This window comes from Ambystoma mexicanum, chromosome 10, assembly GCF_040938575.1.
Source record: "Ambystoma mexicanum isolate Mex_15411 chromosome 10, UKY_AmexF1_1, whole genome shotgun sequence".
Classification (NCBI taxonomy): Eukaryota; Metazoa; Chordata; class Amphibia; order Caudata; family Ambystomatidae; genus Ambystoma; species Ambystoma mexicanum.
In genome coordinates, this window is record NC_090932.1 from 1,224,897,054 (window position 1) to 1,224,914,061 (window position 17,008).

The window sequence follows — 17,008 nt, forward strand, 5'->3', positions numbered from 1 at the left end:
GGCCCACCACACTACGTAGTGGAGGGGCTCTGATAAGCTTCAGAACGAGCTTGGGGAGTGGGAGGCTCAGCACGGCTTGCAGGGGGATCCCCCACAATTTGTGTTACACCACTGGCCCTGCTCCCTATCCACAGTCGGACTGGGGCAAAATATAGAACCACGGACGAAAGAGAATGTGGCCCACAGAACACAATGTTTAACTTGTTTTGCTAAACTGTAGGAGTAGTCGCGGTGCAATGGGGTTAATGTTGTCAACATTTGTGGACAATGGTGTGTTTTATAGACCACTGGGCCCGTAGCATGAGCAAAAACTACACACTTACCAGTGGTACAAGTCATTAAACTGGATCCCATTGACACATAGAGCCAGCTCACGCTTACATGTTGGACAGGGCCTTCGGGCTTTGCTGTATTACCATATAGACCTGTGCGAATCTGTCACTCTCTCAAAACATAGTGACCCACTTCCTGTCAGTGCCCATCCTGCTCAGGCAAACGAAACTGGCGCCCTCCTCTCACTATAACAGTGCAGCAAAACTCAACTCCGTTGTTTGGGAGTTTTTTCTACATCACAATCCACCACATCGAGCCATGGGTATAACTATGAAATATCGTAGACCATCACTGCAAAGCCGACAATACCGATGTTTAACAGCCCCATTTCACTGCATACATATATATATACATCTACAGAAATGGTTTTAGTTCATAACAAATGTGGCTGTGGGGGCGGATTGTGGGTGGTCGCCCAAATATATTTTTATATGCAGAGAAATGGGGTAAACAAAATCGTCATTTTGGGCTTTGTAGTAATGGATTTCATATTTTCATATAGATGCGAGCCATCAATGTTCTGAAATCTTATCTGCTTAAGAGTCATCAGTCCGTAAGTACTATGTGCACAGACATAGCTGTCATGAGCTGGAGCCACGGCAAAAGGAAAGTGTGGACCCAGGACCCACTAGCTGTGTGCTAGTATGAGTTTGTGCTCCCACTAATTAACTAAACTCACATTCTCCGATTTGTCATGGTTCTCTCCCATGGAGTACATTTAGACCAATGCATATATGTATGGTGTCAGATCTCAAAATAGCATCATATGTAGGAAATCCAGGAGCTGTGGACTCACCCGGCAGATCATGATCACCAGAACTGCATCCATTGCGCTGCCCCTTGAACTCACACCAGCACATCAGTGACTGTGGAATACGGTGGTTTGAATTCTGAAATGTTTTTCTCACTTTGAGCAGGAAACATTTCCACTGTACTTAATCAGCAATTCAACCCATTGGGATTACTCACTCGTATAACACAGCCTTATCCTACAAGCTGTACAAGATCTGTCAAAACCGTATAGAGTCCACGGATAAATCTGAGCTATTGACCACTAATCCTTCTGTTCATCAGGACCGTGCCACATCACCACATCTTGTTTCATAATGGCATGATAGGTGGGCAGGTACAGCCACTTAAGGTGCACATTCTGCCCCATGTGCAAACCTTCTAACTCTGCCCGCGCACTAACACGCTTGATGCCACTGCGCATGCACAGAGCCATTGAGCAAACATGGAGCGGGTGCTGCATGAAGCGGTTACTTGTGAAGAAATGTTGCTGTTTACTACGGTCACTCTGAAGTAGCTCGTTCTTCCTATCCATGGTGTATAGCCTCTGCTTCAGCTCTTTGAATACTGCGGCAGGCCTGGCCAGGTGCCAGAGTTTGGAATACTGCATCAGTTCAGATAAGGCATTCCACTATTGCTGGTTTACTTAAAATCATTGTTGTGTCCATGTTTATCAATATGAATTGACCTTCATATGCTAATTTATTTACTCTTGCGCCTAAACAACTGTTGTTGAAATTGCTTTTTGATGCCCTTCTAAATGGAAGCACATATTTGATAATATAGCTTTCACACCTTGGTGGAAGGGCGGACATGGGTTTTAACGGCCTGCTCAGCTCGGGCTGCGGCCTGTTTATTTATTTAATTTTTATGTATTTGTATTTATAAAGCACACTTGCAACCCAAGGGCATCGAGGTGCTGTTACAAGAGAGTGACTTAGTTACAGGTTACAACAATGCTTACTGGTTACATGACGCGTAGCAATGTTGGAACAGGTTACACATGGCAAAGTTACTTGGATAAGAAGCAGTGTTACATGCCGGGCAAATCAGTGCCTAAAGAGCACCGAGGGGTAGGTACTGGGAGAACTCAAATGAAGAGTCGCGTTTTGATTTCCTTGCGGAAGGCTATGTGGGATGAGATACCTCTGAGGTTATATGGCAGGGAGTTCCACTATGTTGCGGCAATGAATGGGAAGCTGGAGCCTCCTGTTAAAGCCCATGTCCGCCCCCCAGCTGGGGCCTGAAAGCTATTTGAACCCCGGGATTTACCAGGGTGCGGATAGATTTCTTTTTTATTGTCTGATGGGAGATCAGCGCAGCATACGCCAACATCGCATTGGAGTAAAAAAAAATAGTAAAAAAATGGCCACCACCAATAAAATGGAAAAGGGACTAGGTCCTTGTTTGTATGATGGCGGCCATAAGAAACATGTTCCAAAATGGCCACTGTCATCTGAAAAGGGACATAGTCCCTTTTCTATTTAAATGGCTGCGATGCAGGTGGTGATTACAGCATCGTGCCCGGGAAAAACAGGTTTTCATTGGTCAATCGGTCTTCCCAGGCGGGGGGGGGATCCAAATGTATTGACTGTACATGTATGAGCAGGCACAGCTCACTTTTACGTGGTGCAGAGCTAGACAGGGACCACTTCTTCTCAATCCCATTCCACATCCCACATCACCAATCATGTTCCCTCCACACACACCAAATGGATACGCAGGCACAATCCTTTCCCTGAAGTACACAGGAAAGAACCGGAAGCTTCGCCCACAGAGCTGGCTGCAGACATCTATGCACAGCACATTACCCACGTAGCATCGGATAGAATGGGCAAGTAATGAGCATAACTCCTTCCCACACACATCATGGCCCATCAGGTGCTTCTCCTTCCAGCACTGCACGTTTCTGATTGGACTCTCATTATCTGGGTTAACACTGTCGCGTTATGGTACTGAGGCAGACACACGGAAGGTTGCGCACATTATCTAATGGCTGCAGAGCATGACTGTGCGCCTGTGTCTTATTGCAGAAGCCAATCAGCGCATGGGAGTGATTGGGGCCGGAGCTCTGGTGGCCTTCCTGTTGATCCTGCTGCTGTCTCTTCTGTTCTGCTGCTGCGTCTGCCGCAAGAAGGAAGACCTCTTGGAGTAAGTATGCCATGTATTCTTCTTAGGGGTGAGGCGGAAGACGGGGAGAGAGGGGGGGGGGCGTTGAGCTGGAGCCTCATGCTTGTGTGTGTGAGAGGGGTCTCTAGGATAATTTAGGGGGTGTCAGTTTAGTGTGTGTTTAACTGTTGTTGTGGGGGATTTAGTGCTGTAAATGCCTGCATGTCATTCCATACGACTGGGTGTATGTGGGTTCTGATCTGTATTAGTAAAGAACTTTAGAAACACAAAAAGTGAAAGGTCCATCAAGTGCAGGGGTGTAATAAATAAAAACATCCCCAACAGTCATATCCCAAATTAAATAAGTCTTTGACGTGCATCCAAACTTGAATAGCTGTGTGCAAGGTGGGGATGGCCACTAATTTGGGGATGCGTGGCCAGGAGCATCTTTTTATCAGACCTCACACGACCTGTTTCATTTTAATGATGTTATATGGGCGCCATATTTGTAGTATCTCCAAAATCAATGACTTACGGAAGGCAAGCAGCAAATTCCGCCATGCATTGCTGTAATTGTTTACAGAATAGGCTGTCGTTTTGTAAGATGGCAAATTAAATATTAGTGCTGATGGCGTATAACATGTATAGAGCCTCACTCATGTGTCTTGTATCCTTTGTTCATTTGAGGGTGCCTTTATTGTACCGACAGAGGCTGTCGAGGTAGAACACACAACAGAAACACGGGCGCGATATTGGAAATAAGGAAGGCGCCCTCAGGGGGCTTGCTAACACCTGATGCACACCTTTGGCAACACACACAAGGTGATGCCTGGAAGGATTAGCACGATCTCTGCCATTGCTCAGGGGAGCCCCCCATGATTCCGTGCTTCAGCCTGCCAAGCCATTACTCAAAGGGCAAAGACCATAGGGAAATCGAGATAGGTCCCATGCCGAAAGGGGGCCCAGACGGAACTACTTGGACACCCCCCTTCTGCAGGAAAGGACTGCTTGCTAAAGCTAGCTCAAAGAGATTCCAGGAGCATGCATTTTGGGCGAGGAAAGGTAGGTAGTGGGTGGGAAGGGCCACAGGATTACCATGGGCAGGCAGTGGGTGGGTAACTAATCAAAGAACACCCTAAAGCTGTGTGCTCCGCCTCACATGTCATCTCCCTCTCAGCTGTACTAAAGTGCAATAGTTGCAGCGTTTATTAGTCAAAAGTAAAACAAGGTTGTTGCGGGGCTCTGGCAAGAGGGGAAACAGTCATTGGCAATGCCAACAGTTTGGGCTTTTGTGTATGCTTGGGAAAGGCACTTACCAGGCACATCCATAGTGGTATTAACTGGTCATTGATGGTAGCAGGTGCAACATGGTGTGAGTACCTGGGCATCGGTTAGCAGTGCCTGGCAAATGCCAACTACTTATACACAATGCAAAACGGTTGACTTTGCACATGCTTGTTTTTAACAGGATTTTAGTGAAGGACAAGAATAGGGCTTATAAATCGGTATTTGAAGGCAGACCTGGTTGACATTTTTCTTCCACCTTGAGCGGGTTTAGAACTCCAACTAAGTTATTAACTCTCAGAAGACTGCTTTGGAAGAACACTGGCTGGCACTTTGAGTGTAATGTTTGATGATAAGGCTTGATTAAGGCGAATTCAAAGAGTTCCCAGGAGGAGGTGTTTAGGGCAGTGAGGGGTAGGAACTGGGTGGGAATGGACATAGGGATTTGCATGGCCATGGGTGGGCAAATTACCAAACAACATCTACAGGATGTGGGTCCCTCCTCATATGCCATTTCTCTTTATGTGTACTCTCCATTGAATTCATTTGCATCGAACAAATATGCATCAAATGCATGTTTTTGTAGGGTAAAGGGTTCATTTTTGTGTGGGGGGTTTTAAAGGGTAAACAACGGGGTGGGGGGTTGGGAGGACCCTCCCCCATTAAAAGAAATGCATTTGATGCACATTTTGTCATTGCAAAATATTCGATAGAAATGTCCCTCGATGCTATAAATTTGATGGAAAGACCATAAACCCTAATGCAATAGTGTAAGCTTATAGGTGTTGCTAGCAACACCTAACAGCCCAAACTAGAAATACGGTTGCATTAAGATGGGTTATCGGGAAAATCAACAAGAGAAGAACAGGTGGGGGAGGGTGGTGATACGTCAGGAATGTAAAAATGCAGAGGGGAGTTTTGAGAGGGCAGCCTCCGGAAGGTGAGATGAGGGGGACAGCAGAAGGGGGGAAACCCTCCACACAATATCATCATTTTCTATATTTGGAATCTGTGAAATGTATTTGGGCAGTGGGAAACCCAATCAGTATTTTACACCCCAAAGTCACACAGGGACGGATGTCATTTAGGGGTCACCAGAGGTCGCAACTGCAACCTCTGAGGTCTCCCTTGCGACCTCTAGAAAAAAAAAAGAAAAAAACGTTCTTTTTTTTGTAATGCAAGCTCATGGGCTGTGGCCAGCACCATGTGGCTCATTAGTTCTGGAGTGGCTGGCTTTCTTGTTAAGGCCCCTTAAAAAAAAAGAAGAAAAAGAAGTGCCACAAGTCTAACACTTTCAGCACTGAGCCTAAATAAGAAAGATTAGGAATACCAAATAATGTGTCTTTCTGGAATTCTATACAATAATTGCTAGACTCATTAAAGGTTTATTTAAGGCACACTTCAGAGGGTCAGTCACTGATTTAGTCTGTTCTTAAACGCCTCAACTCAGCCTTTCATCCTTCTGAGGTCGATAAATGAGTACCAACACAGGATGGGTGATATTGGGTGTATATTTTTTCTATATACAGTGCTTAAGCGTAAGTGCTATATAATAGCACATCATTATCATTTGGTCATGGACGTCTGCTTGCATTCACAGTAATTTGGTAAAAAGGGCCTATACACACTGATCTTAACGATACATATTGCGATCCATTCTTGTATGAAATGTACATCACATTACAGTGATATCGTAACTATATTTTTTGTAGTGTACAATGCTATGTGATAGCACTTCCTGTTTTGTCAACTGGTGAAAGGTCGCGTTCCATTGCATCCCACGATGTCACTTCAGGGTTTTGGTCAAATGATATCACTTCCTGTGCTGTCACCAGGGGTCAAGGGTCGTGTGATGTCACTTCCGCTACCCTTGGCATTTTTGTGAAATGACGTCCCAGAAATCACATAGAGCGGGGTGCGACAATATGTAATTTCGCCTCGAGTGCCACACAGTCTGGCACCAGCCCTGATAAACTATGCAAAAAGAGGTTTCATGTCACCCTGGCCGCGTGCCTCGCCAGCTAACTGGCACTTAATGAAATCACTTGAAGGACAAAGTTCATGCAAGTCTTGCTGAACAACTGACCAAACTGCCCTCGTGGTCAAGCCGCATCATGTTAGGCGCATTACAAAATGCTACTAAAAATACATGCGCGTGGCTGCGGGTTCCACGTGCCATCGAGCATAGCGGCAGGCCTCGTGCTCCTATTGTTCCGATGCAGTGCTGAGCTGGGCAGCTGGCAGCATGCATTCAAGAATGAAAGTGTACATTTGCAGCAGGGGCTCCATTCTGACAACAGCTGCTGGCCAGAGTTTGGCTTTGCTCGAGCCATAGCTTAAGAGTTTTAAGGTACAGCGCATACATGTATGAGTAAGACCTAGCATGTTAACAGATGGACTTCTGTTTGACTGCCTGGCCTCTCTCCGTTTCCTGCTTGTGTTTCATTCCAACTATTTCGCTTTTCTTCTCATGCAACAGACCGCGTTCTACTTTTTAACTTTGCGGGTCACAATTTGCCACTACAGGGACAAGTCTTGGTGCTATCGGACCACTGTGGTAGTAATGTGGACAGTATAAACACACTACATAGTATGACATAGATGTGAAAGCAAATACGTTTAGTGGAATTCAAGCATGAGGTTGGATCTTGAAAAGTGTGACACACACACAAACTCAGGCTCACATATGTAGGGGCCTGCGACAGATACAGCATTCCACTCATATGTGATTGATAGCCATATACCTAGATCGTCTAAGCACATACACCCTCCCCACCCCCCGCAGACCATAGCTTGTTAACATCCCTAGCGGAAGGTGGCTGTTCAAGCCTCAACCCCACCTGAAACAAATTACGTATAGAGTTCAAATCGCACACCAAACTCCAGTCTGAACCTTCAGAAAATGCAGAAAACCCCCTTTGACCTATTATTTCACTGACTGAAGGCGGAGGCAGTTCCCGTGTGTGTTTTTAAATGAACAGAATGACTTGCTTAGTTAATGTAGGTGCTACCAGCTTTACTGAAGTCTGCATTCAAATCCAGTTAGTCAGTTTCTCATGCCAGCAATTAGACACAAGTCCATACGAAAGTGCTTTCAAAATGATTTTGAAATGCCAGAAACGTTTTTTTTGAAAATGTCCTCTCAGGTTATTTTTCGTGTATTGATGAGTCATGTTCTGAAAGACAGATGCTCATATGTCCAGTTCACTTTCTTCAATTAGGAGAAATCCAACTGAATGACCAAGCAGAATCCTTGGTGAGCTAGAGAGCACTCTCCTCAAAGAGAGGGAAGATCTATAAATAAGCTGACCAGAAAACATGGCATTAACAGCCATTTTGTCGCCTAAAGGACCTCAGGTTTACTTGACTAGAAATATCTTCTTGAAAGATAGATTCCATCTGTCAAGGCCACGTTTTAACTTCCGGGATCTAAATGAAAGTTGGCTTCAGATGTCTGGACTTACCGAAAGAACTGCTCAGATGATGTCATTTTTGCCCAGAAATTCCTGAATGTCGATCCACATTTTTGTGTGTGATATAATTGACAAATACAATACAAAGGTATCCATCTCTGACAAGAGCATTATTATATCTGATCTTCAAAAAACAGGATCCGAGACAAGGTTGACCGGCGTTTTGTTATGGGCAAGTGATTTGAATGTGTTCTGCGCATTATCAACATTTCTGATTGTAATTACATGACTACATAGATTTAGACGGGCCATCATTACGAAGTTGCTGTAACCCGCTGTTGTTCACCGTGGGTTGCCGGTAACCTCATATCGGCAATACCGCTGCCTGACATCCTGGTGCTACTGGGATTTCATAGGGGGCAGTGGTACAATAAGTTCCCATTCCCTTGGAACCCCATAGGACTCCATGGGAATGGAAACCCTGAAGCACCAGTACCGTTAGTAATGGTGCCGGTGCTTCACTAAAAAACCTACAGGTAGGGGCCTGAACTACCAGCAGGTCAGGCCTGACAGTAGTTCATTGCCCCTAGCGGCAGCCTTGCAGTGACCCGGTCTGGAAAAGGTGCTGGTAACTTGTTACTGGCACCTTTAGTTCCGTACCGGTTTACTTATAATGAGGCCCAATTTGTTTAAAGTTCATGATTTTAACTGTAATATTGTATTAATTTTAATGCAAAATGAGTTTTTAGAAGTTGAGATTGAATTTATATACTCTTTAGTTTTGTAATTTTCTGGATATAACAGTGTCTACACCCCTATATATGTCTTACTTCAATCCAGAAACTCAGTACTTGTTGAACATGGTCATAGAGTTTTTTGTACACTATGATTCCTCAAGAAGCAACATTATTGGCCATACAAAGATTCCTTGAACAAAAACCAAGGGAGGTACTTGCTACTTTCATTCTCCAGCTAGTGGAGATAGCCATTACTAAGAATGTGTTTTGTTATATGAATCAATTCTTTGATCAGATCTCAGGGACAACAATGGGGGCCAAGACCGCCCCATGTTTAGCCAACATCTATGTCAATGAGTTTGAACAATCCTGCATCTATCCTTCCTCTAACCCTTTTTATGAGCAGAATCTGGCTTGGCACAGCTACATTGACAATGTCTTTCTGATATTTAATGGCCAACAGGAGGCACTGTTACAGTTTTTTACATGGATCAACAACCAGAATCCACACACATATAGTAAGGTAGAGATTGATTTTGGGGATTTAAAGATTAGAGCACAGGACTTGACACTGATGACCTTGCTGTTAAAAAAACAACAGATCGTAACTCATTATTGCAACAGATCCACCAGATCAACAGGGGACCACTCCGGTGGTGATAGTGCGCGGTACAAATATCATTTAACATTAACATTACAGAAGCTATCATCCACAGGTACTATGAGACAACCTCCCCTTTGGGCAATGTTTATGCCATTGACAAACTTGTTCAGAAGTAAGAGAATACAAACAGGCAAACGCATTAACACAACGCCTTGTGCAAAGAGGATTCCCATGAAGATCTGTAAGAAGAGCGGCTAAGAGGTCTCGTAATATCCCTAGGAAAACAACCTTGGAACAGAGACTGTAGGAAATGAACAATGAGATGATTACAGCTGTTATTAGTTACACACTTTTTGGAAGGCTAAACAAAGAGATTCTGAGGTTGTGGCCTATTCTAAATACTGGACAGTGCTTGTTATTAAAACTACAGATCACGATTAAGAAAAGACAGAAAATCATAGACATATTGGTCCATACATCTGATTTGGAACATCCTCAATCGTTCTCACAAAGAGAATTGTGGAGTGAGAGAGGGCTGATGGGCCATGCCCCATGTGGGCCATGCACAGTATTCCCACAACTCAAACATTCCAAAACCCTTGATATTGGATGGAAAACCCCCTGGATCGAGAGAGTCTTTTCTAACTGTAATATGGCAGGGGTTATTTATATGATTACATGCACATGCAATCTCTGATATGTGGGTATGATGATGAGGCACATCAATAAGAGGAATTTGGAGCATACATCTTGTATCAGAAGGAATACACAATGAGCTCCACTAGTTAGCCATTTCTCTCAGTATGATTAATGTGGACTATTCTTGAGAAGGCCTATGCTCAAGGAGAGGTGTTCATTTACATCAACACTGCTTAAGTGTGAGCTTAAGTGTGAACAACTTTGGACTTTTCAAATAAAATCAGACACACATGGCCTTAATGAGAGCATACAATAGCATGACCTGGCAATTATGGTGAGGTGAATCTAATGACCATTCAGAGGCCATTTTCCATTATACACTTTGTTAAGGTGAAAGAGGTCTGAAGTGTACATGTTTAGCACGCTATCCAGTACACAAATTGGAATTTATGTGAATATGCCCAAGAGGTTGGAGTTACGGATGAATGCAACTTTGAGAAATAAGATTTGATTAGATGTGCATGGTTGCATTATGATAGTGGTAAGGGAATTTCAAATTATTGCCCGTCTAGTATAGTCTTTTTCATTCCTAAAACATGAAGGTAATGATGTTGTGTTTTGGTCAGTGTGAGGATGATCATTTGGTTCAAGATTGTGTCCTTTAGACAATAATAACAATTGGGTCGTCTTCTATATATACTTATATACATGCTACCATTCTAATTGAGCCTTAAACGGAGTGGCATTTACCCTCCTCTAAGACTCAAGTAGTGAATACGGGGGCATACAGGCGAAAGTCACATCTAGTCCAGTGCACGCTCATTCTGGCCCCATTGGTGTTTCAATATACATGACTTTACGAATCACGTGACACTGGCTATGTGTCATGAGACGCAAGTTGTTAATTGCTCCATATAAAAGCCAGGTTCAGTGAAAGATACTCATGATGACAAGGAGGAGGATGTGAGGTAATCACAGACTTTGGTTGTTGCCTGCTACGGTTATTTATCTGACTTGGGCTTTGCCATTGATAGCACCATGACATAAGGATGGAGTGAGTAAATAGGAGCATGTAGTTAGGCTCCTGAAACTACGTTGCTTTCACTTTGGTGACTTTGAACAACGTGCCAGGAGGGGTTATGGTGTTGGTCGAGCCTCATGAGGTGCATGGCATTGATGCTTGCGTGCTCACCTCTATCACCTCACCTCTAAGACCCACATCCACATGACCAATGGTCCTTTATGGACTTTAGGTGCCAGTAGATGCAGTGAGTGACTGGTAGTTACGCACAAGATAACGAGTGTTCTCATTCTTGTTCAGAAATGTTTTCAAGAAGAGTATTTCTGCTTTTAGGTACTAACATACAATGATATGTTTTCCAATTTCAGGCATTTGTTGGCTTATTTGCCATGCAATCATTTCACGGGTGCAGTGATGTTTGGGTAATCGCAGGTTTAATGACACGCATTACCCTCTTGAACACAAAGCAGTTGAATGTACTGTGCAGACAGGTAGGCACCATTACTTTGAATGACTGTTCCAGACTGCTGCAGCTGGTATATTTATAAGTGCCTTGAGACCTGTATTTATTACTTGAGTTGTAACAATTATTTGCTGTACCAGTCAATGTCCCGATTTTGTGTGTTTGGTCTCTTGTAGGTTAATTGAGCAAAAAGTGCTGCAGTTATTAAATAGCTGGGAAGACCCAGAAAGACATAAAGACGAAGCTTGTTCAATCTTTGTATTGGTCCTGAAAAAGGTGATATAGAATTGTTTGTGCTGTCACCAAAACTGGTCGGCCAGTTTACAGATATCCTTTGTAGTGATAAACTGCATAACATTAATCGTAAGGTATCCAGTGTATGTTACCACTATGTTGCATTTTCTAAATATTATTTGATACACACTCATGCGACGGTGTAATAAAGTGGGCCAAAAATCCCCATCTGAATGTATCTTTTTAAGTGTATTGCTATAATCGGCTTTTATAAGTGCGATCGTATGCAGTAATGTTAGAGCAGTTTAGTTTTTGGGACTTCTTTTTCTGCTATCCCTAGTAGATAGGTGTCACACGAGCATTGTATATGGAAAGTAGTTGCAGAGGGGCAGTGGAGCTTTTTCTAGATGGACATTTTGAGTTTAGCAATAGGCTGGTGATAAGGATTGTTCACCCTTCATTAGAAATCCAAACAGGGACGTATAGCAGTCCAAAATAAAGGAATGTTCAATAGAGTTCTGTACAAAAATAACAAACTTAAAAAAAAGACTGTAAAAACCCCACCCTTGTAGAAGATAGAATAGATGCAGCACTCTGGATGATGAGACAAGGAGAGAAAAGGCGTTCAAAAGACCACAATGTTCAAAAGGATATTTCTTCCAGTTGCAAGAAGGGATAAAAATGACCTATCCAGTCTCTATGGCACAAAGATGAACCGGGGGGGCAGATATCACTCAAATACATTTTTGAAATGTCTCAGGGGTTCGACAGCATTGAACCAGGTTTCTTGTCGTCGGCCATGGTATCTGCTTTGGTCGCAGATGTGACAGTAGCGGTGAAACAGAGGTTAGCGAGCATCGAGGTGGGGTCGAATGGAAGGGTAGCTGCACAAACTACTCGAGCTGTGCAGATCAGATCTTTACCAGGTCTGGTTCCGCAGTCGGGCTGGTACCAAGATGCTCAGGTGATTCAGTTTGATGCAAAGACTCAGAGGTCGCAGTTCGGGGAACACAAGTGTTTGGGCAGTCGTCTCACAGGAGCAGAGATTAAGAAGCTGGTGTTTCAGACGGTGACTCAGGCAAGACAAGACAGCAGTACTTTGTAGTTCGAGCTGAGGCAACATGCTTTTGCTGGCGCAGTATAACGGTGAAAACACGGTCGAACTGTGGACAGCAGTTCAGGGAAAAATGGGCGCCAACGGGCAGCACTGATGGGTTATGCTGGATTGCTTGGTGGCAAGGTGCACTTGAATCAGGTTTCGGAGCGTGTCATCATCTACAACAAGGATCTAGGCTGTTCTTGCATCCAGGTACTATGAGTTCCACTTCAAGGTCTGAAGGGCCAATATCAGTCTGTTCTCAGGCTCCCAAACACAGGGGATGCTGTCACACACCTTCATGGGACCTGCAGCACGGTGAGGTCCTGGACACAGGGTGGCTGGCAAGAGACAGACCTCTGGTCCAGCAGCAGTGTTCACCCCCAGTGCTCCCTGGGGATGGTATGGAGCAGATCTTGATTCTGCCTTTGGAACCTCTGCTTTCACCCCACAAATGGAGGACTTTAGAAAAGAGTGTTCTCTAAGCAGGGTCCATCTAATCTTCAGGATGCTTAAAGTTGAGTCCAGATGATTCTACGGAGTGGTGGGGGACCCCTTCTTTCATAGGCAAAAGTCCCAAGGTGATCGGACTAAAGCTAGCCTGTTTTAGGGGTCCAATCCCTTCTCTTGAAAGGTGTGGACTTTGCCCTATGATGTTACACCGAAAGTGCTTTGCTCCAGAATAATTGGAGGGGATAGGAAAGAGAAAAAGAGGCAGAGAGACTCAAGATGGCAGGACCCTCCGAAAACAGTACAGACCCATCTATGGTTCACCGTAATTCCACCCTCTCCCCTTTCAATAGGTTAAATGAAAATGAATGAAAATGCAGCCCTTGGTTTGAGGCCTGGCTCTCTGTGAATGGGCATGCCTCATGGCTTCTGTCCCATGCCAGCATCCTGTGAAGTGGCTGTCCTCTGGGAAACGGTTTTACCTGGCCTTACAAACGAACAAAGAGAAGCAATCCCCCATGGTGAGTCCTGTCAGTTGACAGGGTTGGGCCTTGTTTGGGAGGAATACACATGATTAATCCTTAAACAACTGAACTGGACCCACGGGGCTGCTACATGTGCGAAATGAATGTAATGTGTTTGGGATAACTCTGAGAGATAGCCTAACTCAGGTATGGTTTATATTTACAGTTGTATGTGCCACCAGGACAACATCGTCAGAGTTATGTAGTCTTTGGAACAGGGGTGCATATTCTAAATGCAACCACTGCACTGCAGATACCTGGGTGCCACTGCACCTGTCAAATGGGCCATTCCGACCTCGGGACCTGCTCTGTGCCACTGGTAGAGCAAGAACTCTAAATCAGTATACTGATGCAGAAGGTCACAGATACCACTGTGCTTTTGGTATGCAGACTATGAAAGGGTAATCTGAACAGTCGATTGCCGTTCACCTCTTATGTGCAGCCCATTATGCTCGAACTGCCGCTTGATCAAACAAAAATATGTTACCTAATTGAAGTCTGCTGCAATGCTGAAAGTTATTTTGAATTAATCCAGATGTCATCTCCAAAGAACCTGTATTAAACAGCATGAAAAAATGCAAGTTGTATGTAAGGGTAAAAAATCCCTAAACCAAACGGTTTGTATGCCCCAGCATCATGAAATCTGCAACCAATATCACCCCGGTAAAATGTACCTGAAAATGAAGGTCTGTTCAGCTAAACAACTAGATAAGAATGCGTCGGGTCACTGCAGAGCTCCAGCGTGTATCATGCAGCAAACATCTGCTTCTAAAAACAAAATAACACGAAGACCACGCACTTAAAGTCAGTGCAACAACATCTTACTACAAACACGAGCATTTATGTATGCCGACCACAATAAGCAACTAAAAACAGTCTTACCTCAAAAAAGAAAATGCCGTCTCCTGCACATATTATAGCGTCCACAGGTGCAAGTGGATCTAGGTCACCTGGCCTAAGCCCCGCCCACCTGGTGCCTTCCTGCCTGCCGCTCTTTTTCACCACTTAGCAAGCCCCACCCACCTGGTGCCTTCCTGCTTCCCGCTCTTTTTCACCACTTAGCAAGCCACGCCCACCTGGTGCCTTCCTGCCTGCCGCTCTTTTTCACCACTTAGCAAGCCCCGCCCATCTGGTGCCTTGCTGCCTGCCATCTTTTTCACCACTTAGCAATCCCCGCCCACCTGGTGCCTTCCTGCTTCCAGCTCTTTTTCACCACTTAGCAAGCCACGCCCACCTGGTGCCTTCCTGCTTGCCGCTCTGTTTCCCTAATTAAGGAGCCCTCCAGGTTCTTTTCCTTTGCAGATGGGGAGCAGGTGCAAGTGGATCTAGGTCACCTGGCCTAAGCCCTGCCCACCTGGTGCCTTCCTGCCTGCCGCTCTTTTTGACCACTTAGCAACCCCCGCCCAACTGGTGCCTTCCTGCTTGCCGCTCTTTTTCACCACTTAGCATGCCCCGCCCACCTGGTGCCTTCCTGCTTCCTGCTCTTTTTCACCACTTAGCAAGCCACGCCCACCTGGTGCCTTCCTGATTGCCGCTCTGTTTCCCTACTAAAGGAGCCCTCCAGCTTCTTTTCCTTTGCAGATGGGGAGCAGGTGCAAGTGGATCTAGGTCACCTGGCCTAAGACCCGCCCACCTGGTACCTTCCTGCCTGCTGCTCTTTTTCACCACTTAGGAAGCCCCGCCCACCGGGTGCCTTCCTTCACCATCACTGTCTTGTGGCCAATGCTGGATTTGACTTTTATGGACTTCATTCATTCACGGTGCGTCACTCTTTCTCAACTCTCATGCTGGACTTCCTTTGCATCTTGTACTCATGGTGGCCCTGAATCATGCTGTTCCCATCTTCATCTTGTATCCTGGCTTGCAACATTATGTGTTACAACTGACTTCTGCAATTGTATTCGCTCTCCACTCTTGCTTCTCCACTCTTTTTGACTGCTTACTCTCTTTTCTCTCCTCCTTTCCGTTCTCCCTTTTCCTATCTCCTCCCCTTACTTTCTTCTATGCACTTACTCTATCCGAATTGTCCCTGGACCTAATATAATAGCCTCTTCTGTTTCCTCCATCCTCACATTACTATTTTTTTCCTCCACACCACCCCTTCAGCACTATCTGAAATGTCGTCAGGCCTAGTATGATAGTCGCTTGTCTGTTTCCATTTCCTTCCCACTCTCCCCCTCCCTTCCTTATCTATGCCTTAGCGCTTGCACTATCTGAAATGTCGTCAGGCCGAGTACGATAGTTAATTTCACATTCTTACTGTTCATGGCCTGAAAGAATGTGGTTGTATTTTCCCTTGTTCCCTCCCTTGCCTCGAAGCGCTTTGAAACACATTGTGTATTGGCGCTATATAAATAAACAATCATATCATATCATATCATAATGTGTTACATTATAATCCTATAGGTCTGTCTCTCATATACCATAGCCTGCCTATCACATGCCATTTGGTGTTACATTATGTATCAGTAGGTCGTCCTTCCTTTGTCATGTTTCAGTATACTGTAGAGGGCGTGACTGCCACACAGCATGGCATTTTACTTTGCACTCACCTGGACTGTGTTAGACAAAGAATGAAAAACGACATTTTCCTAATAGTATATTGTATTTTGAATGGCATGTTGCCAGGCGTTGTACTGGACTGAGTGAATGATCACCTCTGTGTGAATAAAAAGTGTATGAGTTTGACCTTTGCACATTTGTTCTGTCTGTATCACGTAGGTGTTGATCTGTAGCACTGATGTGTGCCATTTAGGATATCAGTGATATACACTTGTGTGTAGGTTGTGCCTTTTCATGTTATGCCACTTAGCCTTTTTCAAATGGGGGAAGATCAAACCTGAAAGTAGAGGGCCATGGCCGTAGAGATGAAACAGTGGATTGCAGTTCTTGCCAAACCCTGGCACTCCACATGACATATTATATGATTTTGATAAAGAACATGTCTCACTATTGCACTGAGCATTCACTTCCCTCGGGCCTGTAGCTATGGACCTCGGGGCATCACCTGAAGTGATAATGCCCCCCTGCTCACGGCTTATTGCTTAAATAATACATAATCCTTCTATCTCCTAGTGCCAGCCAAGAACCGTCTGCAAGCAAGAAAGCACACAGGCGCCTGTGCGGCAGATTCAGCCGCATCAGCATGAAGCTGCCCAGGATACCACTGGGCCGACAGAAGCTACCCAAGGTTGTGGGTAAGTTAGAATAAGCTAATGTGTGCTCAAGACTAGCATGGGTCAAGACTGCCTGGTAAGGTGCACACTTTTAACATGTTGTGGCCAAATGGTCTGTGCATGCCGGTGGTGCAAT

General features: G+C 44.8%; 1 protein-coding gene across 1 annotated transcript in view; it reads left to right on the forward strand.

Moving 5' to 3' along the window:
• SCARF2 (scavenger receptor class F member 2) overlaps positions 1–17,008 on the forward strand; it is a 594,459-nt gene that overhangs the window by 429,422 nt on the left and 148,029 nt on the right. The window contains exons 8-9 of the mRNA XM_069619200.1: positions 3,156–3,273; positions 16,772–16,893. Of these exons, the coding sequence (XP_069475301.1) occupies positions 3,156–3,273; positions 16,772–16,893 (240 nt within the window). The remainder of the gene's footprint in view (positions 1–3,155; positions 3,274–16,771; positions 16,894–17,008) is intronic.